The sequence below is a fragment of the Trachemys scripta genome, chromosome 7, assembly GCF_013100865.1.
Source record: "Trachemys scripta elegans isolate TJP31775 chromosome 7, CAS_Tse_1.0, whole genome shotgun sequence".
Lineage (NCBI taxonomy): Eukaryota > Metazoa > Chordata > Testudines > Emydidae > Trachemys > Trachemys scripta.
In genome coordinates, this window is record NC_048304.1 from 79,343,151 (window position 1) to 79,368,319 (window position 25,169).

A 25,169-nucleotide genomic window follows, 5' to 3' on the forward strand; every position below is an offset into this window, starting at 1 on the left:
ACCTTTAAAAATCTGGGCCAATGGGGCTGAAACTAAGTGCTCAGACTACCATCATGATGTGTGGCCCCCGCCCCCAAAAAAGGAAGGAGATGAGTCTAGTTCACCATAAAGCTTTAAAACAGTCTAGGATTCCAGACTGAAAACACAACATTGTTAGAGTCCAAAACAGAGAGTTAAATATATTTAGGAAAGATTAAAATAGATATATGTTTGCATACTTGGGTTCTTAAGTTCTCCATTCAGAAATGGGTTAATGGCATTTTAGAACGAGCAGGAGAACAAACTTTTCTCCTGAACTCCACAACTCTTACCTCTGTTGTTTCTAGAAAATAAGATGGAAGGCATTTCTAAAAAATGATGAAAATAGAAACTAGTTTAGATTGTATGCTCCTTCAGGTAGAGAAGGAGCTCTCATCTATTTTTTCAAGGTGCTCTGGGGCACCATTGGCTGCTTTCGCAAGACAGGATACTGGGCTAGATGGACCTTTGGTCTGACCCAGTATGGCTGTTCTTATGATGTATTTTACAGAAGGATTCCTTTATATCCTAGGAACGCTACCATTCCATATTTTTATTCGCACAGTCTAAACAAAATAATTGGTCATGAGACTACACTGTCCCTGGAAATGGGGGGAGGGATGTGCGTCAGAATACTGTTCACAAAATATATGCCAGTAACAGCTCACTACTTAAGTCAACAAATAATTACTGTAATGAAATCTTCGTTCAAGTGGTCAATGAGCTCAGCATCTTGGTATACAGCACACAAAACATACAAAATGTATCCAGTTAGATCTAGAATTTAGGGTTCCACCAGTATGTTAAAAAGTCTCTAATTTCAGTAATCTGTTGGTTACCATGTTAGTGAAATAGTAATTTAGATTCTTATTGTAACCAAGTTATTTTAATTTGATGGTTCATAAATTGGGGATCTCAGTCCAGCAGTGGACAGCTGAGATGCATGGAACAATAATTTCTCTCTCACTCTCAGTGGTGACCCTCTCCCTGTCAGGAGGAGGAACACTGGAGGGAAAGGTTAGAGAAATCTTATACTAGTGTCCACTATATGTTATTGCTCATACTAGAGGGACCAGGTAGGTGAGGTAATATCTTTTATTGAACCAACTTCTGTTGGTGAGAGAGAAGCTTTCAAGCTACCCAGAGCTATTCGTCAGGTCAGCTTTGTGTAGCTCAAAAGCTTGTCTCTCTCTCTCTCACCAACAGAAGTTGGTCCAATAAAAGATATTACCTCACCCACCGTGTGTCTTTAATATCCTGGGACTGACACAGCTACAACTCTGCACTGCTCATACTACGCCTTTTCAGTGAAAATAGGAATTCAGTTTCTGATATCAACAATCTGGCACAAAACTCCTCTCTTTAAAATAATAAGTAAAAATACCTGTGAAACTAACTCCTCTTATGCAAGAAAATAAGAGATTGAAATGTCTTCTAAAGACAAATCAAGGATTAACAACTCCAGGTAAGAAGATGATCCCGATTCTAGTGTAAACGAAAAACTCCTAAACCTAAAAGCAGTCTTAGAAAAAATTCAATGCAGCATCTTTAACCTTCAAATACCTATTTTAAAAATTTAATAGATACAAATGTGCTATGAGATAGTGTATCCTACTTCTTTCCATGCTGTAATTATAATAGAGTATTAATTATAAATAATTATGATGTAGCCAGCATTTCATGTGACAAAGGCACATTTTCCAAGAACTACTGTATTACTTATATACTAATTTACCACCCCAAACAAAACTCACATTTTTGGGGGGCAAAAACAATGCCTCCCTGATGCCTATCCACTACACTTATTGCATGGCTAGGTGACTGTCAACTCACCAGAAATCAGATTGCTTTACAAGATGCAACATTCTTCCTCATACATTGACTTTTGCTTTGGTGTAAATTTGCTCAGATTGTTCTCTGGGAATCCAAAGCAACCTACTGCCAAAATAAGGATGCTTGCCACAAATGGAATAGCAAGATTGAAGGAAATAAATTCTCTCTCATGCAAAGCAAACGACAATTAAAGCTGGCATTTTCTTAGTAAACTAAGAACAAGTTGACTCAGACAAATAGTTTTGAATTTGTTTAGGTTCTCAAATATTAGTGATTCACGACAAAAGCATCAACCATTAAGTGATCTATATAGGTCTTATTTCCATTTTATTTCTTTAAGCCATGTATTTGGAAAAAATACTACAGTAATTTTGAAGGAGGGAGGAACATTATTGTGGTGTTGATCAGCCATTAACAATGTCTCTCAAACAGATTCAAAGTATTAACTTTGTATAACCTATAATAGAGAGACAGTTTATGGCAACTTTGTGTTGGACTGATTATAGTCAGAGGTTAAAAAAAAAAAAAAAGAATCAGTATTCTATCCCTTTATATTTACCATGGAAGAAATGTTTTGAAATCTTATCTTTAAAGAAAATCAAATTATATTTTTCTAAGGATTCTGGTGACTAGATCCCTCAGAAACACCATGTCTTAAACACATACATAAGTACATACTGAAAGTACTCTTCTAATTTATTAGGGCTATGATTAAGAAATCCGGAATGCTGGAATTGTGAAAACAAACTTAGAAACAGCAGCAATTATCCATATATGTCACCCAAGAGGGAGGAATCAGACTATTTTTAAAAAGAAAATAAACTATTGTAATTCAGTCTTAAGAGAAGAACAATAAATAATCAAGTATAATTGCACTACTTGAGTTTCAATGACCAAAGCACAGCTCCAGAGAATAGACAATATACTGTTATCTACTCCATAATTAAGCTGTATTGATTAACTTTTAACAAACAGGTTAGCAATTTTATTTTGAAGGAGGATCTGTGACACATTATATGTAGTTTTTTTCCCTTTACAGATTCACCACTAAAGTCTGTGAAATGGTGAGCACTTTGTTTCTACTGACCAATGGGAAATGAATGGGCTCAACATTACACAGGATTTGGCCCATAAAAAGCTTTTTAAAAATAAGGCACATGGGATTCAATTGAACTAGATGACTTGTACTTGTACAGTACCCATATTTCTTACCTGATAGGGCTGAAAGGCACTATCTTCAGTTACAAAATCCAGTTGTTTGTCCACAAGGAATTCTACTGCAGTGATTGAACTGTACACACTTTTTCCAACCAAGGGCTTGAATGTCTGAAAAAATAAAATGAACAAAGCTAAGAATTTCAAAGAAACAAGATAAGGTTTGGCTCCTCCTTTACTCCATTGTTCCAGCAAATATAAAATCATGTGTTATTTATCAACCAATATTTCATATGATAACAGCCATTATTTCTTTAATCAAAAATCAGTTAATGCTTAATTATTTCTTGCTCATTCAGAAGAGCTAGTCATTTAAGATAGGAACCTGAACGTATTTTGCTTGTTTGTTTGCGCTGTCAGTGGAAAGACTAAGGTGAGAACACAGAACTGCAATACATAGTCTTCCTTGTCCACATTGTTGTTGAGCAAGACTGTATTTACCACAGAAGATCAATGTTCCATTTCAGAGCACTGGATTGTACCCTAGCTACACAGTTGCATATTCAGGTCGCCTCTTTTAGTCTGCAGGTCGGGCTTGCACAGCAGCAGCTGCTTAAGACAACATGGTGGAAGGAAATGCAGGCATGAGTCTGCACCCTTCATCTCTGCTGAATTCTCTTCCACCATGTTTGGTCAGTTTCCCCACTCTACTGTTTTCTGCCGCTTATATTGCCTCTCCTACTTTCATCTTCCCTTCTACACTACCTCCAAGCTACATTATTCCTTCCCCTACCAGCAATCAGACTCAGCTGCTCCAACACAGTAGCCGCAGACAGGACAGCTTTTAAGCCTCCAGTGACACGCTCCTCTCTCTCTTTGGAGGGCTTCTTCCACAGTTAGAGAGAACTATGAGCTCCTGCACATTGATTCAGAGAATGATGTGCTTGTTCCAAGTGGAAATTCTGCTGCCTCCTCTGCCCCCAAAATGCTTTAGAACTCTCCCATTTAGTGCAGGAAGGAGAATGTTAAAGAGAATGAGTGGGAAGAAAGTATAACTGAGGAAGAAGGTTCCCCTTGAGCAGTCACTCTGATCTGTGGGGGTGGAGTTTCCTGGACCAGAAAAAGTACAGTGACAGTGTGACTGGACAGGGGTGTACCAAAAGAAGGAGTTAGATGAGAAATTGGTGAGAGGGAATCCCAGGAAAGTGACTAGGGTAGCAGAAGGAGATATGATGAGGTTGTGAAAATGGGCTGACAGCAGAAAGAGGAAGTGATTAAGGGACTGGGGGAAGACAAGAAAGGGAACTTTCAGCAAAGACAAAGTGCACAATGCAACAACAAAAAGAAGGGAAAGAAAGAACAGATGAAGAAAACTGCAAGATAGAAAATCAGGAATGAGGGAATACAGGCAATGAAAGGAAAATACATCAAAACAGAGAGCATAAGGTAAGTATACAGGAGAAAGAAGGAAAAAAATAAACACCACACACACACTCAAAATGTATATGCCACATATGCGAGAGAGTATGTGTGCAAGTGAGGGCGAACAGATAGCTAAAATAATGTGCCTCGGACAATCAGACACACAATTTTACTTTGGTCACTTAAACAGTGCAGCAATCATAATCTACACTGATATGTTAAACATGAAAAAAGAAAAACGCCATTAAAATGTTTAGTATCTCACCAACCAGGCAGGAACTTCTCCATTATGAATTACTGTTCCACAACATGACATGTTGAATCTGTCTCTCCAACCCCTCGCCCTTTTTTTTTTTTTTTCCCCAGTTAGAGTGCAAATCAGAAATTTCACACTTGCTTTATTTATCTAAATCCAAATAGGAATATACTATGAAATCATCTTAAAAAGAGACTTATTTCTTCTTGAGAAAGCATACACTGGACTAATAACTTCTCTAAAATAATAGAAATGGAAACAAAACCCCACCCTGCTAAACGCTTCCTTTTAGAGCTGTTCTAAAGTACAGAATGAAGTCTGCACAAAACTCAACTGGAAGGCAAAATTAACTTCACTGTTATTCATTTACAAATTAAGAATACCATCACCAGAGGTTACTATGTTTTATTAGGGTGTTGTCTTGTTACTGTTATCGGTAAAAAAATAAAAAAACCTGCAGAGCTTAATAGGTCTGGCACTTATACAGCAAATGAGGAGACATATTCCCAGAGCCATGTATTAGTTTATTTTAACTATGTCCTGTTTGGGGGAAGGTAGCTACTTTCTCTATATTTACCATGCAGATTTAGCATGCTACATTGCTCGTTTCTGTTTTTTCTTAATTATAACCCCTTCTATTACCATCTCTGAGAAGGAAAAAAATTCACCAGCCAATCAGTATTCCTCAAAAGTATGATAGCTATAGATTATTTGGGAGGTGGGCGGGGGGGAATGAAGATGAGAAGGGGCAGAAGGAAAGGAAGAGACAGAGAAAGGAAAGAATGTGCTGGAATGTTGGGCAATCATGGGTCCTCAATGGTTGGTAATTATGTAACTTCTAATGCTTTACAGAATTCCTTTACTCAAGTTGTTTACATATAATTGGCCTTGGAATAGTTAGTTTTTTGAGTCAGTAAAGAATGGAGTTCAAACCCTATAATCTGGAACAAACCATATGTGCCAAAATACAGTTTTAAAGAACAAGCAAATTAATTTAACAATTCTGATGGTTTAAGTTTTTCTATTTACTGATTAGCATCCGCATATTAACATATACTCTATTTCTTCTTCAAACTGATTTCTTTACATTGCCTTAAAAATTTAAGTCAACAAAAATGATTCTGTATACATATACCTGTACATAGAATGTCATTAACTAAACAAAACAAAACAAAACAAAAAAAACTATCTGGAGTGTGACAATGTTTGTTGTTGAGCAATACTACATAGTAAGTTACATATAAAACACCAGTTTATCTGACTGCATGTATTATATGAACTGATCCCAAATCATATCTGTGAATGTGGTTCTCTACTCAGAAAAGTAATTTAATACCTACTAATTTAGTTTCTCTAACCCCCTTAATAGGCCAGCCCAGACAGTCTGGGAATATAAGTCCTCCTACAAGCAGACAGACAGAAAATAAACCAAAACTGTGCAATGCCACACCTCCTTATAATAGGGGTGGCAGGCCAGCTGAATGTGCTTAGTTTGAAATTTCCCAAGCAGTAATGGAAAACATTCTTATATAAAACATCTATAAAGAGAAGTCAGAATTCTTGGAAAAACAGTCCAGATTCCATCATCTCAGTGAGACTCCTGAACTGGAATATAGTAAGAGATTTGGAGAAGCAAAGCATCAAGTAAACACACTGTCATTCTTCAACTGTTTCTTCATTTTTCTACCTGCCAGCCCAGACAGTGGGAATTCCAATAAGCAGTATCTCAGGCCACAGAAGACATAAAATGAGTGTAAAAAAAAAATTTGAGAGACTAATCAACTAAGGCATGTAGGACTCAGCTACCGGAGGTTAGCAAGTCAAATATATAGCGACAAGAAAATATATACAAGGAGGTCCAAGTGGCCTCTTTACAAGACTGTAGAGAAAAAGCTTCTTTACAAACCACAGAGTAAGTCTCTTGAGAACCATGTCTATGTGCTGGAAGTGGGAAAAACTGAACATCTTCAGCCTGCAACCAATTCTCCTTTACACAGGCAACACCACATAGCTTTCCCTTTTCATTTCTTGTAGCCATATGCTTCTAGGACAGGGGTAGGCAACCTATGGCACGTGTGCCAAAGGCGGCACGCGAGCTGATTTTCAGTGGCACTCACACTGCCTGGGTCCTGGCCACCGGTCCAGGGGGCTCTGCATTTTAATTTAAATTTTAAATGAAGCTCTTAAACAGTTTAAAAACCTTATTTACTTTACATACAACAATAGTTTAGTTATATTATAGACTTATAGAAAGAGACCTTCTAAAAATGTTAAAATGTATTACTGGCACACAAAACCTTAAAGTAGAGTGAATAAAATGAAGACTCGGCACACCACTTCTGAAAGGTTGCCAAACCCTGTTCTGGGACTTAAAACCCGAAAGGCCTCAATTAAGCAGAGCACTTAAGCACATACTTAAGTCTATATCTATGCAAAACAGCACATAAGCACATGATTAACTTTAAGCAACATAGGACTTTGGAGTTTTTCTGAACTGGTGCCTCCACTCCTGTTTACTTTTACTGCATTGTGACAAGTGCTTTGCCAAAAGAAGTTCCATGAATACAAATGCTTTAGTTTCTTTACTACCAATGTCATTAATATTTAATATATATAGTGCCTAAATTGACTTGCTCCTTTGTTACATCATCAAATAATGATTAACACAGCTTTGTATCAGTGCATGCAGCAAAGTACCTGCATGGAGGGGGCATATAGCATAGCTCTCAGGCTGATAACACCATGCAACTTTCAGGCTTTTGTGACCTTGATGCAGAAATTGGGTGGATTAACATATTTTAAAAATTATTCTCGTTGCCCAACAGAGGTTCTCAAACTTTTTCATATTGTGGGTCTTGTAGACAAATTCCCCTCACCTCTGCAATCACACAAATCACCTCTCCCATTTATGTTCACAGTACCCCTGTAACAACTATAGATATTGCTTACATAAAGTAGTAGTATCAAGAAAACATATAGTGTATTTTTAGATTTATTTAACCCAATTAAGCAGCTGGAAACAAAGTAGTCCATTACCATGTGACCAGCCAGCTCTCTGAAGACCATCAGCAAGAGCACAGAGGGCACCAGTGGGGTCCATGGACCTCAAACTTGAGAACTGCTGTCTACAGAATATTATTTTTAGAATGTCTACATTATTACGGTGGCTAATTCTCATTACAAGGAATACTCAAGTTATGGCTAAATAAAAAAATTGTGTGGTTAGTTCATTAGGGTATGTTCAAATATTCAAGATGTAATATATTAATTCATATTATTTAGGTGGGTATTGAACTCAAATGCCTAAAGCCCCACTCTTCATCTCACACTAAGGTCATTTAGGTATTATTCTTATATGGTGTATTGGCTTTGTTAAAATATCCGTTTGCCGAGTAAACATTTACAGCATTTTATCCATTAAAAAAAGTATTGAAATTAAATAACAGTTACTGTTTTTAATTAAAAGTGGTAACATTAATATTCAACAGCTTTTGCTTTCTTTAGCAAAAAATAAAGATAACTTCATAAATTTTTTGTTTAAACTATAATACTCAAAAAGATCATACACACTAATTTTATATATGCTAGTAAATAAACTTACATTTCCATATATTATTTTCTAGTCAAACTGATTAAGATAACACAAACACTGGCACATTCTCATTTTGCGGCTTAATCATTAAACCTCCAAGCAGCTATATTTTTTTTCCTAATAGCTGGTTGTTGCCATGATTTATTTTATCAAGTAGCAAAAGATAAAAAATAAATAAAATGGGATTTGAAATACAAGCTCATTTCTTATAACCTCTCTCTTATACAGGAGCCACACGTTTTTTGTATTTCCTCTGAGAGAGCTAGTTATTTTCCAATTTGAAAAACACATAATTTAGGCCACATCCCAGCTTTTCAACTTAGGTCAAAGAGAATAATGTTTAACAACTGTTAATACTGGCTAAAATTAGAAACTAAAATTATTAGAACCTCAGGAGTAATTAACAAGAGTTTCCTTTTTTTTTAGGCCAAACTGGTGGGGCATTTTTATTTTTGATATATCAAGATGTGATGTATACAAATTCCTTCAACTATTATTTAAATAATTTGTTTCTATGATAATACACTAGTTCTACAATACTAAATGACCCGAATCTACAAAGATGTAAGCTAGATATTTACATTTAAGTAACTGCATTGATCTTGTAAGTAAAAAAAATATATATATTTTTTAAAGTATTTATTTAATGCACACACAAAAAACCATGACACACACACACACACCTTTATAATCAACTAAATACATTCTGACATACACTGTACTGGTGGAAGGGATAGCTCAGTGGTTTGAGCATTGGCTTGCTAAACCCAGGGTTATAAGTTCAAACCTTGAGAGGGCCACTTAGGGATCTGGGGCAAAATCAGTACTTAGTCCTGCTAGTGAAGGCAGGGGGCTGGCCAATGAGCCTTCCAGTTCTAGGAGATAGGATATCTCCATTAATTAAATGTTAATTATAAATTTATTTTAGTATTTACTACATACACTAGATACATTTTCATCTATGAATAATTTCTAACATGTTCTTAAAAAAAATGAAGGGCACATCTAAAATCATCTAAATTCAACATACACCCGGTTTTAAGTGGCAGACAATGTAGCAATTATTCATCTAAATACTTAAGTCATCAGCAGCATAATCACGTGTGCTACTAACATGCCAACACACAATCTTCATATATGAAAACAAGAAATTATGTATGCATTTAATAAAGCAAAATTTAAATTCTGCTAACATTATTCTGGCTTTTCCAGTGAATTAGTACTAAATATTTTAAATGCACTGGAATGTAAAGAAATGTAAATAGAACACATGCATAAGTAAGTAATTCAAGAGTGGGCAGATCTATCATTCTGCTAGGTACTTCTACAGCCTTAGGGAGCTGCCATCTGATGAAAGTCACTGTGGAATACAATTCTGGCCACAACACAGTCTATAATTCAATATTACTGCAGAAGACTGTTAAAGTAACAGAAAAAAATGCTTTTATATTCTATATTCGGAGCTGGAAAAGAATATCTAACTACTGGTTACACAAATGGCACTAACGTGTTCACTAGCATATCACACACTGAACCAAACTAAAATAAATGCCCAATAGTGTGTGGATGTCTGCCTTATTATGGCCTACCACTACATAGGAAAAATGCTTAGAACAACTGTATCCTGTTTGGAGCTCCATGCTACACTACATTCCATTCACATGAGAAAAAGCAGACCAGATGAGCCTTCCCTGAAAGGCATTTTTAAAATAAATCAGCCACAGTCCTTACAACACAATTGAGCTGCTCAGCACACACCATGTTGAAAGCACGCCATTTAAAATGTAACAGGAAATACATACATCGTTTACATTATTTTTTCCATGATTTTTTAATTTATAACTGTACTCAATCCTTTAAGTATTTTTAGAAAGCTACCTATATAAAAATTGGGTTTTGTTGACACCTTTTGCATCTCACAAATACGAGGTTTGCAAACAACAAACATTAATATAACCAATTCCCTAATATGATACTGCAAATTTTATTTAACATTAGTGTCCTGTAGGAGTGTCAAATCTAATCTCTCAGCCAGTTAGAGGTTTGGGACAAATCACCACAGTTGCTACAAGTGGGGTGCTACAAGAAAGAAAATAAGCATATCTGGAATAAAAGTAAAACTGTTTAAAAACACTGAGTGAAGTAAGGGTAACAGCATACACAGGCTACTAGCAACTTATTATACTGTATCTTAATTTTTTTATATTACTCCTTTCTAAATGTCCTATGAGAACTGAGTTTAATTAAAAAATTTTAAAAGTGCAATACTGTTTTGCTATATTTCTAAAACAGAGAAATCTTAAATAGCCCATTCCACACTCAGTGAAGAAAAAAAAATCTACAACTTAAGTATTAATTTAAAAAAAGACAAGAAAAGAACAAAATATAAATCTTACTTTGTCCTCGATAGTCTCAAAGTAGTTTTCTTACAAGTCATGGCAGTCACATAGCTGGTAAATCTCCCATTTGTTCTAGAACAGTGTTTTCACAAGATCTCACCCACTCATACACACCACTTTAGTCTTAAAAATCAAAAGAAAATGGTTTTTAATCAACTATTTCAGGATTCACTTGCATCTTTGACACTGAACATTCAGAAAAGCTAAAAGATGAAAACCAAGCCCAGGCTGTAACCTAACGAGTATTCGACGAGCAAATCCTGTCTCCGTCTCAGCCCTGGCACGGAGGCGGATTACAACTCGGTCTTTGTCATCAACAGTGTGGTGTTAACGACTGAGAAATCCTGCAGCTGAAGCACTACTGCGTCCCCAGATCTGGGTCATGATAATTTCTGCCGAGGCCGCTTACATAACCAAGCAGACACTCCAAACAGATAGCACAGCCAGACAGCAGCTAGATATCCACAGAAAAAAGCCTCTCGAAGGATATTTCTCTCTGCCTGGAAACAGTGCAGTAGATTCCAGCAGCGCAGACACCCAAATGAGAAACCAGTTCTTTGCTTATGGCATGTTGAAAGAAGGGAAGAGGCGGTGCTCTGTAAACTGTAACTAATCCCCCGTCACAGGTGGTGATGGAGTCACTTCCAGCACGAGTCACATTACTGATTACTCATTTGGCTGGCCAGAGAGAGTGGGTCATAATTTTAACTACAGACAAAGCCAGACTACTGGCGAGACTGACAGCTCAAGTTTACCGTCCTTGCCATACAGCAAATGCAGATATCAAGTTTTCACTTTCCCGATTTACTTGAAAGAGACAGGATATAAGAATACAAATGGTAGGCCTCTGGTGTCTGTCTCCCTCCTAAAGGAGAATGTCAATTTGGATTTTAACATCCCCCAGCCATTCTACTATTTTATAGCAAATTGCTACTAAACAATTCTGATTTCCTAAACTGTTTTAGATAATAAAAAAAGAGCAGTTATTGGATCTAATTTTCAAAACAATCTAATCTTTGTTAGCAATGATAAGTAAAATGCAATTTGTCCAGTGTATTAGTATTTTACAAAATCTAAATTTTCTCTCCTTCAAATCTCAGTGTAATAAACAATGTAAACAGCTTTGAGGCTACTGATTTTTTTTTTTTAAAGGAACACACCAGAAACCTAACTTAGTTCGCTGTGCATTCACTATTATTATTATAAAAGTGCCAACAAATTGCCCTAAAACTGGGGGGGGGGGGGGGGAGATGGGTGCAGGATAAGAGCTTTAATACAGGACTGATTTAAGACCAACAAGCACTCAGATCAGAAGACTGTAAGGTAAACTACATTCATAGCCAGGGGATAAAGCTATATGTCTTTTGCTGCTACAATCCCACCACATTACAAGATGAAATGGATTTGTGAAGTCTGGCAGGGTTTTACTATTTGGAAGCCCTTTAGTTTCCCATAATATATGTTAACAGCTTATAACTGATGCAAAAGAAGAGGGGAGTTTTAAGTATACATTTTTTCCTCACTTTCTGATTACAACCGCCTAGCTGCTCTCTGCTGACAAATACTTACAACTCAATAAAAGTGTGTGTTTTGCTGCTATTGTACAGGAATTACCAACTTACATGTGCAGTTACAATAAACGAAGACATGACAGATTTTATTTGATAACTAGCCACACATTTCCGTAGGTTTGATTCTACGTGCTTTGTGCTTTTATTAGTTATCGTTTGCATTAAAAACAAAACAAACAATGCATCAGACTTTCTAAAGAAGAAAAAAAATGTGTAGGGTGCAGTATCTAATATAAAAAACTGTTTCCAAGGAAGTTATTCTAAAATTCAGCAATTATGCTCATAATCTACTCTTCGGTATTAGTTCACATACACAACAGGTAGAAAAAAAATCATAAGGAAGGTTGGGATTCCCAAACATACAGGCATTATTTCCTCCAAACTCTTTAAACAAAAAACAGTGGTACATTCTTTATTTTATGGGAGCGGGGGAAGACATGTAATTTCCCAAGAAAATAATATGAAATCAATTCTTGACTACCCCTGTTCTCATACTGAATTATTCCAAATGACAGACGTAACAGTGAATTGGAATGCAATAAATACACCAAGACGTGAAACCATAAAATAATGTGTGGTTAAAAATTAAAGGTGAACTGAAAGGTCTTTTGCCCACTAACGACATTCTTCAGGATAGGGTTTCTTCCGTAACAGTCCATGATACCTTATACACAAAACCAATGCATCAAACAATCATATCCGTACTCACTTTAGGACATTACCTAGCCTAAATTAAGGCTGCATAACTGCACTTTAATTCAAGGGGACACTTATCCTCTCCTCAAAAATAATTTGAGTTTTGGTATTCCTTGGCCTTCTAGGCCTGCCAGTTCCAAGTGATAGAATCGGAATGGCTCAACTCAACTGCCACATATGGCAATCAGGGTTTTAGGAATATCAGGAATGTTTTAGAAACATTTCTGATACCTGCAGACTGGATAATTGTTTGATTTCAATAGCAAGGGAAATCAATTTAAACAGGGACCCCAAATTACATAGCTAGCAGGATTCATCCAGAGAAAGTGATTTCAAGGGGTCTATTAGACTAAATGTAGCACCTCACAATCAGAGTTATCTGAATGTGTGGGGAAGTGTTTAGGAGGGATTTATAGTGCCTTCTTCCACCACTGACAGATGATCAGAGGTGGAAGGTCTCCTAGATATACTTGGCCCTGCCTTAGTACAGGGGGCTGGATTAGATAACCTCTTGAGATCCAGTCCTACATTTCTATGATTTTATACTCCTAACCAGCAGTCAAGGATATGAGAGCTCTTCCTCATCCCCACCAAAGAATATTTTAAAATAAATACTTTAGCCACACTAACTTCACTAGATTTTCCTTCTGCTATCTTTTTTGAAACATTGCAACTACTTTCACCAGCACCAAGATTGGTCATGAGAAGAAATGGTAGTAGAGAAGAAGAAACAGCACTGCTTTAGACTTTATTTACACCAACTTCATAGATTTCTTGAGAAGCTCATCAATTCTCTGGCACCGAGCAGGACTTGCCTCACTCCCTTATGCTTCAGGGATAATCATATCAAATAGTTTGGCTCTGTGAAAGCTTCTCTTATTGACATCACTTGGAGTTGTGGGCTCAGCAGCTATAAAAATCAGGACTTTAGCTATTAGCGATATCATCAGCTCTTTCAGGAGAAACAGAACCTGGGCTTCACATCTTGTCAAGCAAGCAAGAAACAAACAGTATTTTGTTTTGAAATTATTTTTAATTCTATACCTGCACTAGGCTAATACTTTGGGATCTTAGTTTTTAAAAAGCATTTTAGTTCAACCTTTAATAAGATGACTGTAGTTGTAGACCTCCCTAAAGAAAAATATACTGCTACCTCTTTTACTAACTACTTCCATTCACCTAGGCCTCCCCCCCGCCCTTTACTAAGCCTTTAAGTAAGAGTTCTACTGCTGCAATTTATTCCAGTAAATTGAAACAACTGGAATATGCCTATTATAAAGCACAATATATTTTTGTGATATTTAATTACTGAAATTCTGAACTCTCTGCAGAACATCTGTCACAAAGCAGACAATTCTTAATAATATCCAAGGCAGGCACTTGTTAAAATATAAATCACAAGGCTGTCTGGAGGGCTGACAAGTTTGAGTGTTTGGACAAAGCTTTATTAATAGACTGCAACTTAATAACAAAGAAAATTAATATCTAGTGTAGCAATGCTTTAGCACACTAACATGAACATATTTTGCTAAAAAATACTTAGATAGAACCACATATCAATGGAATAGTAGCTAAAGGTAAATGATAAATTAATTTCCATTTTAATATTTTATTTTACAGTGTTCTCAGTGAAAATCCACTAACCATGCTAATGACCTCTATATACTGAGGTAGTTAAAACTGGTGCAAACATCCGCTGCACCAAATATAAAAAGATTTACACCACTGTGGCCTACTCTTTTAATTTACAACAATATTTTTGTAAAACCAGTGATATAAAACCCCTGAAGATAAAATTAATATATCACTTAAAAATGGGTGTCTTGTAACATGCAATATGTAGGTGACTTATTTCTGAGACTTATAGAAAACACTAATATCTGAGTTTGTTGTTGAAAAACACAAACTTTTACAGTTGAACAGCAGCTTATTTTACAGTTGTATACATTTCACTAGTTTAAATCAGCATTTGTTTCATTTCACAATCAGGCATAAACTCTGTCAAACGATCCATATCATAAACTTAAAAAACAGAGCTGTCTTTGTTCCTTGGCACTGCCAGTCCCCTATGGAATCAAGCAGCACACAGAATTGCACTTGGCAAACAATCCATGACCTTCAATTACTGTCTTGGCTTACTGCCATAGGATTCATGTGTTACTGGTAACATAGCGTACCTATTTTACAGAAAAACCTTCGAACTAGCTTAAAATCTATTAAAAGTATCCAAACATTTCAGCCATTAAAGAAAATTGTATAATAATTTGTTACTTTTGCTACTACTAAAAATTTCTTTGGTATAATCCAAGAACACACCCACCTCTTTCAATATGAAACTATATATGTGTGAGACAATGTATTTTTCAGATTTTGTGTTTTTAGAATTTTGGTTAAAAAAATCTAGGTGAAATAATATAACAGCAATTTCAGTTTTACGATTATATGTTGTAATTTTTTTAACATTTAAAAAAACATACATGGCACACCAGGAGCTTTATGGTTTACCTCTATGTTTATTTGGGTTTAGGGTGAAGTTAAGAGGTTCAAGCTGCAATACAGTGCATATCAACATATAATTATTTATTATGTACATTATCATAATGCCCAGGACCCCCCAGTCATTGATCAGGAACCCCTTTTGCTCTGTGCCATACAAACAGAATAAAAAGATGGTCCTCACCCCAAAGAGCTTACAGTCTAAATATAAAACAGGAGACAATATAACATGGGCAGACCAATAGGGGAGTACATCCTTGACCCATCAGCTGTCTTCGACCCAGTCGACCATGCTCTTCTTCATTAAATCTTGTCCTCCATTGGCTTCTGAGACTGTCCTCTCCCAGTTCTCCTCCAACCTCTCTAATCACTCATTCAGTATTACCTTCAGAGGATTCTCAACATCCCATCCCACTTTCTGTGGGGGTTCCAAAGGACTCTGATCCTGATTCCCATCTCTCTTCACTCTACATTTTATCTCTAGATAATCTCATGTGCAAACACAAATTCAACTATTGTGTCTAAACTGACAATTCAGATTTCCTCTCTACTCCAGACCTGTCTCCTTTTGGCCAAACTGAAATCTCAACCTGTTTCTCTGACATCTCTTTTTGGATATCTAGCTATCAGCTCAAGCTCCACATGACTAAACAGAACTCAATCTCCCTCCCTGCCACTTCCTTTCTCGATCACTGTGGACACAACCCTATCGTTCTGCTGGTCACTCGGGCCCATAACCTGCTTGTCATCTTTGACTCAGACCTCTCTCTAGGTTCTCACTTCCAGGTTATCTCCAAATCTTGAAGAATCTTTCTTCATAACACTTCTAAGATACAGCCTTTCCTACCCATCTGTCCAGTTAAAACTCTTGTACAGACTCTTAACGTGTCTTGCAACAGTCTTCTTCTTGGCTTTGACTAATGTAATCTTACCCCATTCACATCCATTCAGAACGCGGATGCAAAGATCCTTCTTCTAACAGGTCACTCTCACCATTCACCCCCTCTATTGGAATCCCTACATTGGCTCCTCTTTTATTCCACAAACATAAGCTACATGTCTTCACTTTCTACTCCTGAGGGAATTCTGCACCAAAAAACTTAAAATTCTGCACAAGTTTTAAATTCTACAAATTTTGTCAATAAATAAATGTGGCTCCAGCATGGTGTTTGTATAGCACCTAGCACAATGGAGTCCTGGTCCATGACTAGGGCTTCTACTTGCTCTTTATAATGTAGATATAATTTATAAGTGAAGACAAATAATAAACAACCACCACCTTAAGGAACTGACGCCTATCTTTCACAGAGCAAACCAGTCATAGAAGCGTGCATGCTTTCCCACACTGCTTTGCCAATATTCTTCAACCATCTTTTCTGGAAGTACCCTGAAGATTCTTCAGTGTTCAAACCTTGTGATAGACATGAGATGTTAGAAGTGTGGAAACTTCAAATATTATTATAATGAGTTGTGCTAGATACTATGGGCATGGATTATTCATAAAATATTATTTCTTTAATTGTTATATGTATCTGAGCTAGGAATGGTATTCTGGTTCTATGGGGGAGGGTTAACAGAGCTTTTTGTAGGAACTAAAATCACTGAGGGAGAGGTTATTAATGCAAATTCCTAGACAGGTAAATAACTCAGCAGGGAATTGCATACAGGTCTGTCTCATCTTACACTGGGGTTACGTTCCGCAGTCAGCGCCTAAAGCGAAAAATCGCATATAGTCAAAATTACATTGAGTTTAATGGCGGGCGGAATCGCCCGCACTACAGATACAGTATTTAAATTGTTATTTTTCTCTTTTGTTTTTGTTTTTGCCGACTGCGTAAAGCTGAAATCGCACATGTTAAATGCGCCTAAGATGCAACAGACCTGTATACTGGTTTTAACTGGGTTCAAGAGGCCCGGCAGACAAAGGACTATGAATTATATAAAGAGGCAGCCTGAGCTTATGCAGAGGGGACCCTCCTCAATCTATGAACTGACATGTATTTAGTCCTGTAGCTCAAGTAGTGTATGTGCGCGCTGTGGTGTTCAATGTTGAGGATTCAAAGCCTGATGATGCATGACTGAGGGATTGATAAAGCTGCACAAAACAGAATTTGCTTTTGGGAAAAGATGGTGTTCACCTGACCAAGAAAGGGAACAGCATCTTCACACACTGGCTCCCCAACTTAGTGAGAAGGGCTTTAAACAAGTTTCAAAGGGTGCAAGTGACAAAAGCCCACAGAAAAGTATAAAAAAGGCAACCTTAACAGAGGGTTAAGATGTTGGGAGAGGGACATGGAAAATTACAATAGGGTCACAGGAGCAACAAGAGAGAAATCAGTGGGGAAATGTGCTCAACATCTTAGATGTCTATACACAAATGCAAGGAGTATGGGGAATAAATATGTACTAATATTTCTAGTTCTTCTTAAGATAAATTATGATTTAACTGGCATCAAAGAGACTTGGTGGGATAAGTCTCATGACTAGAATAATGGTATACAGGAATATAGCTTGTTCAAAGAGGACAGATAAGAAGGGAGGAGGTGTTGCATTATATACACACTTATTCTAAGGTTCAGAAGGAGGTGAGAGGCAGAACAGTTGAGAGTCTCTGGGTAAAGATAAAAGTAAAAAACAGGGGTGGTATCATGGTAGGGGTCTCCTATAGAGAGAAATCAGGAAGGAGGAGGTGGCATTTCTAGAACAAACAACAGAATTATTTGAAACACAAGACCTGGTAGTAATGTGGGATTTTAACTACCCAGACATTTGCTGGAAAAGTAATATGGCAAAATGTGGAATGTGTTGGGGACAACTTCTTTCAGAAGATGGAGAAAGTAACTGGGGAACAGGTATTTTAGACTTGATTCTGATGAACAGAGACGAATTGGTAACGAATACTGAAGGTGGAAGACAATTTAGGTGAAAATGATCATGAAATGATGATTTCATGATTCTAATAAAAGAAAGGAGTGAGCAGCAGAATAAGGACAGCAATTTTTTATTTTTTTTTTAACCAAACTTGGGAAAACTGTTAGGTAAGGTCCCCTGGGAAGAAAATCTAAGGGAAAAAGGAGTTCAGGAGAGTTGGCAGTTTTTCAAAGAGACAATATTGAAAGCAGAACTGCAAATTATCCCGACGGGAAGCAAAGATAAGAAGAATAGTAAGTGAACAATATAGCTCCCTCGGCAGGTCTTTAATGACCTGAAAGTCAAAAAGGATTCCTACAAAAAGTGGAAACATGGATGAATTGTTAAGGAGGAATACACGAGAAGAAACATGTAGAAACAAAAATCAGAAAGGCTAAGGCACAGATTTCAAATAGAGAAGGGACCATTCTGATCAACCAACCTGATCTCCTGTATAATGCAGGCCACAGAACTTAATCAAAATAATTCCTTTAAACAAGAGCATATCTTTAAAAAAGGCTTTTTTTTTTTTTAAGTCATCCCTGCCGGGGCCCCGCCGAAAGTGTTTGAATTGGGCCCCGCACTTCCTAAAGCCAGCCCTGTATACACTTACATTTAGCATGAACTAACGTGCCTATTGGTTGCTTGCACCTAGCTTATCAAGCAATCCAGATTGCTCTGTATCAGTGATCTGTCCTCTTATTTATTTACCACTTCTCAATTCTGTGTCATCTCTAATGATACAGTAATGATTTTTTGTTTTTTTCCAGGTCATTAATAAAAATGTTAAAATAGCTTAGGGCCAAGAACCGTTTCCCTGTGAGAACTCACTCTATGATATTCCCTGTTTACAGTTACACTTTGAGACCTATCACTTAGCCAACTGTTAGTCCATTTAATGTGTGCCATATTAACTTCGTATCATTCTAGTTTTTTAATCAAAATGTTATGCAGTACCAAGTCAAATGCCTTACAGAAGTCTAAGTACATTATATCAACATTATTACCTTTCCCAAGCTTCTAATATCATCCAAAAAAGATAAAGTTAGTTTGACAGGATCTATTTTCCATTAACCCATACTGACTGTAATTAGATTATTCTGCTTCAATTCTTTATAAACTGAGTCCTGTATCTGCTGCTCCTTTATCGTGTCCAGGATCAATGTCAAACTGAAAAGCCTATAATTACAGAGATCATCCCATTTACCCTTTTTTAATACTGGCACAACATTAGCTTTCTTCTAGTCTTCTGGAACTTCCTCTGTGTTCCAAGACTTACTGAAAATTAACATTCATGGTCCAGCGAGCTCCTCGTTCAGCTCTTTTAAAACTCTTGGATACAAATTATCCAGACCCACTAATTTAAAATGTCTAACATTAATAGCTGTCGTTTAACAGACTCCTGAGTTGCTGTTGGAATGGAAAGTGTGTCATCATTATATGATATAACTGCATCTGGTTTTTCCCCCCAAATACAGAATAGAAATATTTATTGAACATTTTTGCCTTTTCTGCATTATTATTGATAATTCTATCACTTCCATCTAATAATTAACTAACACCATTGTTAGGATTCTTTTTGTTCCTAGTAGTTCCTAGACTTGCATCTGAAGAAGTGAGGTTCTTACCCACGAAAGCTTATGCTCCCTATACTTCTGTTAGTCTCAAAGGTGCCACAGGACCCTCTATTGTTTTTTGTTCCTAATGTACTTTAAAAACTCCTTTTACTGTCCTTAACTCTGCTGGCATAGATTTTGCCATGTGTCCCTTTGCTTCCCTTATCAATTTTCTACACCTCATAGCTGCTGATATATATATTCATTAATACTGACTTCCCCTTTTCTTTCATTTGCTGATATACATATATAAAATAAAATAGCTGCCTTCACTTCCCCTGTAAGCCAGGTGGTTGTTTTGTTTTGAAACCAGTATGGCCTTGTTTCTTGATTCTGGCTTTTGGGGCATCTAGTAAAGTGTTCTTAATTGGGAATAGCTTGTCATTCATTTTTTTTTTTGTTTAAATTATTCCTCCCAACTGATTTGGTGCATAACTGTTTTCAGCTTTGGAATACTGAACCTTTAAAAGCACCTAGTATATATTACTTCACCTATAAGTCTCCGTATGTAATTAAATCATCTTCCTCCCTCCACCTTCCCCCCCAACACTCCTGCTCAATCTCTGAGAAACTCAAACTGATCCATAATCTCAACTAGCTTCTCCACCTTCTTACATTAACTGAACTCTGGGCTCTCCTTCTGATTTAGCATCTGTCACTGCCTTCTCTTTCTCACTTCCCACAACCTGAAAGCCATTACAGCAACCCTGGGCTCTGCCTTTCATCCTCCCACTATTTCCTGCCTCGTCTTGCCCCACATCCCTACTCTTTCAGATCTTAGGGACATTTCATTGCCTCACATTGGTTTTATCTACTACTTCCCTAAGCCCCTCCTCCTTTCTTGCAGAGTTTAAACTCGTGTGTCATTTTCTTTCCCTCACCTTAGTATTCACCACCCACATCCTGGGTGACAAATTTCCACAGCAACGATCCCTCTTAATTCTCCTGCGTCTCAGTTCCTCTTGCTAATCTCCCCCACTCTCTAACTTTGGTCTGATTCCCCTATTCACCAGTTTAGTCACTTGCCTAATTTTTCCCCTTTTTTAAACCAAAAACCTCTTTCTGATTGCTCTGTTTATTCTCCTTTAACATAATTCCTTCTCCTCTTTTTTCCCTATCAAAAAATGGGATGTTCTTTTAAAGGAATTGGGCTTAGCCCCATCTGGGACTAAACAGTTGCTTCCCAGGTGATGAGTCAGGACAGGTATCTTGTGATAACTTGTAGATCACCGGGTCCTGGGGGTATAAGCAGCTCAGTTAAGGAGAAAGCCCTGCAGGCAGCAGGGTAGGAGATCCAAGGTCAGAGGAAAGGACCTCGAAAGGCCTGGCTGGAGCTACTTGAAGTGCAGGGCAGAAGCTTCAAGAGAAAGAGGCTTAAAGAAACCCCAGACAGCAAAACCTGGATTTTGGGAAAGAATTGTTGAGGTCAGGAAGGAGCTGAAGAAACTAAAAGTGGGGAAAGGCTTCTTTTGACTTGACATCTGGTTTACAATAAACCAGACCCAAAATGGGATTTTATTTTATTTATAAATGTCTGGATGCAGGTTCTGAGAAGCCCAAGAAGAGGAAACTGAGGCAAATTTTTACTTCTCTGCTCCCTTCACAACCTTTTCCTCTTATCTCTATTTGCTCTCTTCTGTTGACATCTTCTGTTATTCTGTTGAATAACAGTTGTGGAATAATTTGATGACTTTTGTGATGTATTTTGAATAAATTATTTTCTGTATACTTTAAATATGTGCCCAACTTACAGAGCAAGGAAAATAATACATGATTATATATGAATTTCATGATTTTTTTTCAAATAATCAAACCGTTTCATTATTCGTTTGAATCAAGTCTACTTTCAATTTTACTGTCCTACCTTCTCAGTGTGTTGTGCCCTCTTAATTTTATTAAGATGATGTTAAAAAAAAAAAGTGAACAGAGTTTGAGCATAGAAGTTTCTGGTTATCAGGGAATAACGTACAGATTATCGAGGGTGCAAAGTTTGGTTTACGATCCGGTGGCATAAGGAATACATAATCTGCAATATCCCCGATTGGGGGTAAAAGGTTGATGGGTCAAAGTACAGGCATTGAAATATGAGGGTATGAAGTTCATAGAGTGGCTATGTTCAGGTGTGGAGTATAATGAGTGGATATGATGATGAGGATGGATTGACCCTCATTTGGTGAGATTTAATGTTCAGGGAGTTTATGGTTCTAGTTCATATGATCCAATCCCTTGGTCCCTTTCTCGTAATGGGAGAATGATGTCACTCTGGCTCATGCCTCCTGGTACTGTCGGTGGCCGGCGATGTGCTCGATGTAGATGTCCCTGGACCATTTGATGGCGTCTGAGACCATGAGGCGCCGCTTGAGCCGTTCGTAGCGTCGACCGATCCCGCAGGTCTGCAGTACACGCTCGTTGCAGGGGTCCCAGGCGCCCAAGGCTCCGAGAATCAGGGCGTCCATCTGCACCTCATAGCCCTTCACTCTCAGGGTGTCAGCGAGGGGGGCGTACTTTTCCAGCTTACGAGCTCGGGCTTCGCGAAATGCCGGGGTCCTGTTCTCAAAGGAGACCATGACATCAACGAGGATGATCTTTTTCTGGGCCTCGTCGGTGACGATCAGTCAGGTCGTAGCTGGATGTCGGCTCCGGGGATGGTGCAGTTCACGGAGATCTCCCCCAGGCGTGGCACAATGGCTTTCACCAGGCAGTTCTGGATGGCATTGTGGCGCAGCTGCCAGGCTCTGGAGTGGGGTTTGCAGCTGCACAGGACGCGGGGCAAGGTCTCATTGGAGTAGCCGCATTTCCTGCAACGCTTGTCTCGGTTCCCGTAGCGGACGGCTCCGTTGAGCAGGACGCAGTTGAGCTGGGCACGGTGGATGAACCGCCAGTCGGCGAAATGGGTGAAGCCGCCCCCGGCAAGGAAGTGGTTGCTCGCGTCCCACTTGCTGGTCAACTCAAAGCCTTTACCCTGGTCTGGTTTACGCTTCAGGGTTTCCACGTACAGCGAGTGGATGGCGGCCTTCAGAGTCCTCTCCACCAAGCCCCTAGCGCTCGGGGTGACAATGGTGTTGTCGTTGGACCTGATGTGCGGCACCCAGACTCCCAGCTCCTGGCACTCCTTGCACCACTCCCAGTGGTAGCCAATGCGCTTCCCTAGACGACGCGTAGCGAGTGCGGGACCACAGTGAAGTGATGTCACGTCCGACCCGTCCGAATTCCCCATCCAGGGAGCTGCTCAGGGAGATGGCGATGTCTCGGTTGGAGAGGCTCTGCTGATCCGTTTCTCTGTCGCATCACACAGGGCATTGGCCGCGATGTTCCTTACCGTGGTGTCGGGACACGTCAGCAGGCGGAAGGCATGGGTGATCACTGTGACGTCGCACAGGTCACCCATGCGGGGGACGTTGGCGCCGCCGTGCCTGTGAGTGATGTAGACCAGCTCGTTGCTGGCTCTCTGGGGAAGGAACAGCCACTTCTTCACCAGCTTCCGGATGATCTTGTCTGCCTTGTTGAGGGGCACCTTCGCCACAGCAGATCCCCCTAGGGTGAACGAGATGCGTGGGATCAGGAAGGTGTTCAGGGCCTTTATCTTCTGCCACGGTGCCAGCAGAGAGGCATCAATCTTGGCGGCATTCTGCAAGATCTTCTGGATGGTGTCCTCGGGTGTCTGCCGGACACGGAAACCTGTTGGCGTGCCCAGGTGCTGGTATGCTTGCCCCTCTGCCTGGGGGATGACGGGCTCACCCTGGATCTGGAACCCCGTTGCCTGCACCGAGTCCCTTTTGCTGCTGTCAATGTGCAGGGTTGCACACTTCTTCACATTGAAGCAGAGCCCCATCCAGTCAGTAGCTCGGCTGGTGGCATCTAGCATACCTTGGAGCTCTCTAGGTCGTCCGCGTTCAGGACCAGATCGTCCGCGTAGGCCAGAATGCCGATTTTCTTGCCGTGCAGGTCAAAGCCGGTTGGGCCACTGGAGATGGCTCGGATGAGTGGTTCCATGGACAGGTTGAAGATGATGGGGCTAAGGGGGCATCCTTGTTTCACGCTGCGGCGGATGAGGATGGCATCCGTCTCTCCGTCTGTAGCACAGATGGTAGTGGTGCAGTCCTTGTAGAGGTCCCAGAGGATCTGGATGAAGGTTTCTGGCATCCCGAACTCTCCCAGGGTGGCAAAGATGTGATGGTGAGGTATGGACCCAAAGGCGTTGGTCAGGTACAATCTTGTCTCTTCCCCTTCATTCTCTACTTATCTGTTCTTATACCACTGAATACAACTGCCAAATGTCTCACAACTAAGCCAACTTTCACAGCTTTAAACTTATTCTCACTTCTTAACTCTTTCTAAACCCCCCTCACCGCTTAGTTTACCTTTATGCTGCCAACCCCTGACAACCATCTCTCTTCCACAAACCCTTCTTTCACTTCTTCCTTCCCATTTTTATCCTGCTGATCAGGATTTCAACTTCTTCAAAATCAAAATTGAAAATATTCAGCTCTCTCACCTCATATTTCAGTTTCCTTTCTTTCACATTTCTGTCATTAACTCTTAAGTTCTCTTCTACGCTTTGCTTCTAAACTTTCAAACTGTCATCATGACCCCCTCCCTTCCGACCTAATACCATTTCAGATTCCCTATTTCCCTCACTTTCTCTTCTCTAACCAAGTTCTTTTCCCTCTACATTCAGTCTTATTGTCCCTGCCCTCTCAGATTTAACATACTATTGTAAAACAAGAGCCCCTCAAATCCATTTCAAACTTTCCCTTCTCCTTTGTCACCAAAATCAGGGAGCATATTTACATGAAAACAAGGCAAACCCCCTTCTCTGACTATCTGATGATTCCTTTTAAAGATAGTTTCAGTCCTCTCCACTCCAGTAAAACCACTCCTCACAAAGGTAACGAACGACTCACTCTAACTAAATCAAAAGGGCACCTCTTTCTAATCCTTCTTGATCTACCAACTGCCTTGGACATGACTGATCCTTTTTTTGGTTTCCATGCCTCTGTGCTCCCTTGGATCTCCTTCCTATTTTACTGACTGTTTCTTCAATGTCTCCTTTAGTGACCTTTCAATCCCCTTCCTCCCCCTCCATCTCTCGGCATTCCTTTTGAGTTTTCTGATTGATCACCTCTTGTCTCTCCATATCATGAAATCCTTCTCTCCTGCATATCTTCACCCATGTCTGTCTGCTTACCCTTTTCTCCACCTACT

At 38.9% G+C, this 25,169-nt stretch overlaps 1 protein-coding gene across 6 annotated transcripts in view; it reads right to left on the reverse strand.

The window, feature by feature from the left end:
- The window catches only part of JMJD1C (jumonji domain containing 1C), a 349,289-nt gene that overhangs the window by 126,252 nt on the left and 197,868 nt on the right, over nt 1–25,169 (reverse strand). For 4 of the 6 annotated variants that reach the window (XR_004646490.1, XM_034776021.1, XM_034776020.1 and 1 more), the window contains one exon: nt 3,064–3,177. Coding sequence is in view for 3 of the 6 variants with exons in the window: in XM_034776021.1 (XP_034631912.1) it covers nt 3,064–3,177 (114 nt within the window). In the remaining 3 variants the exon portion in view is untranslated. Of the gene's footprint in view, nt 1–3,063; nt 3,178–10,672; nt 11,233–25,169 lie in introns of those variants that run through there. The other 2 variants (XM_034776024.1, XM_034776023.1) reach the window with 2 other exon arrangements.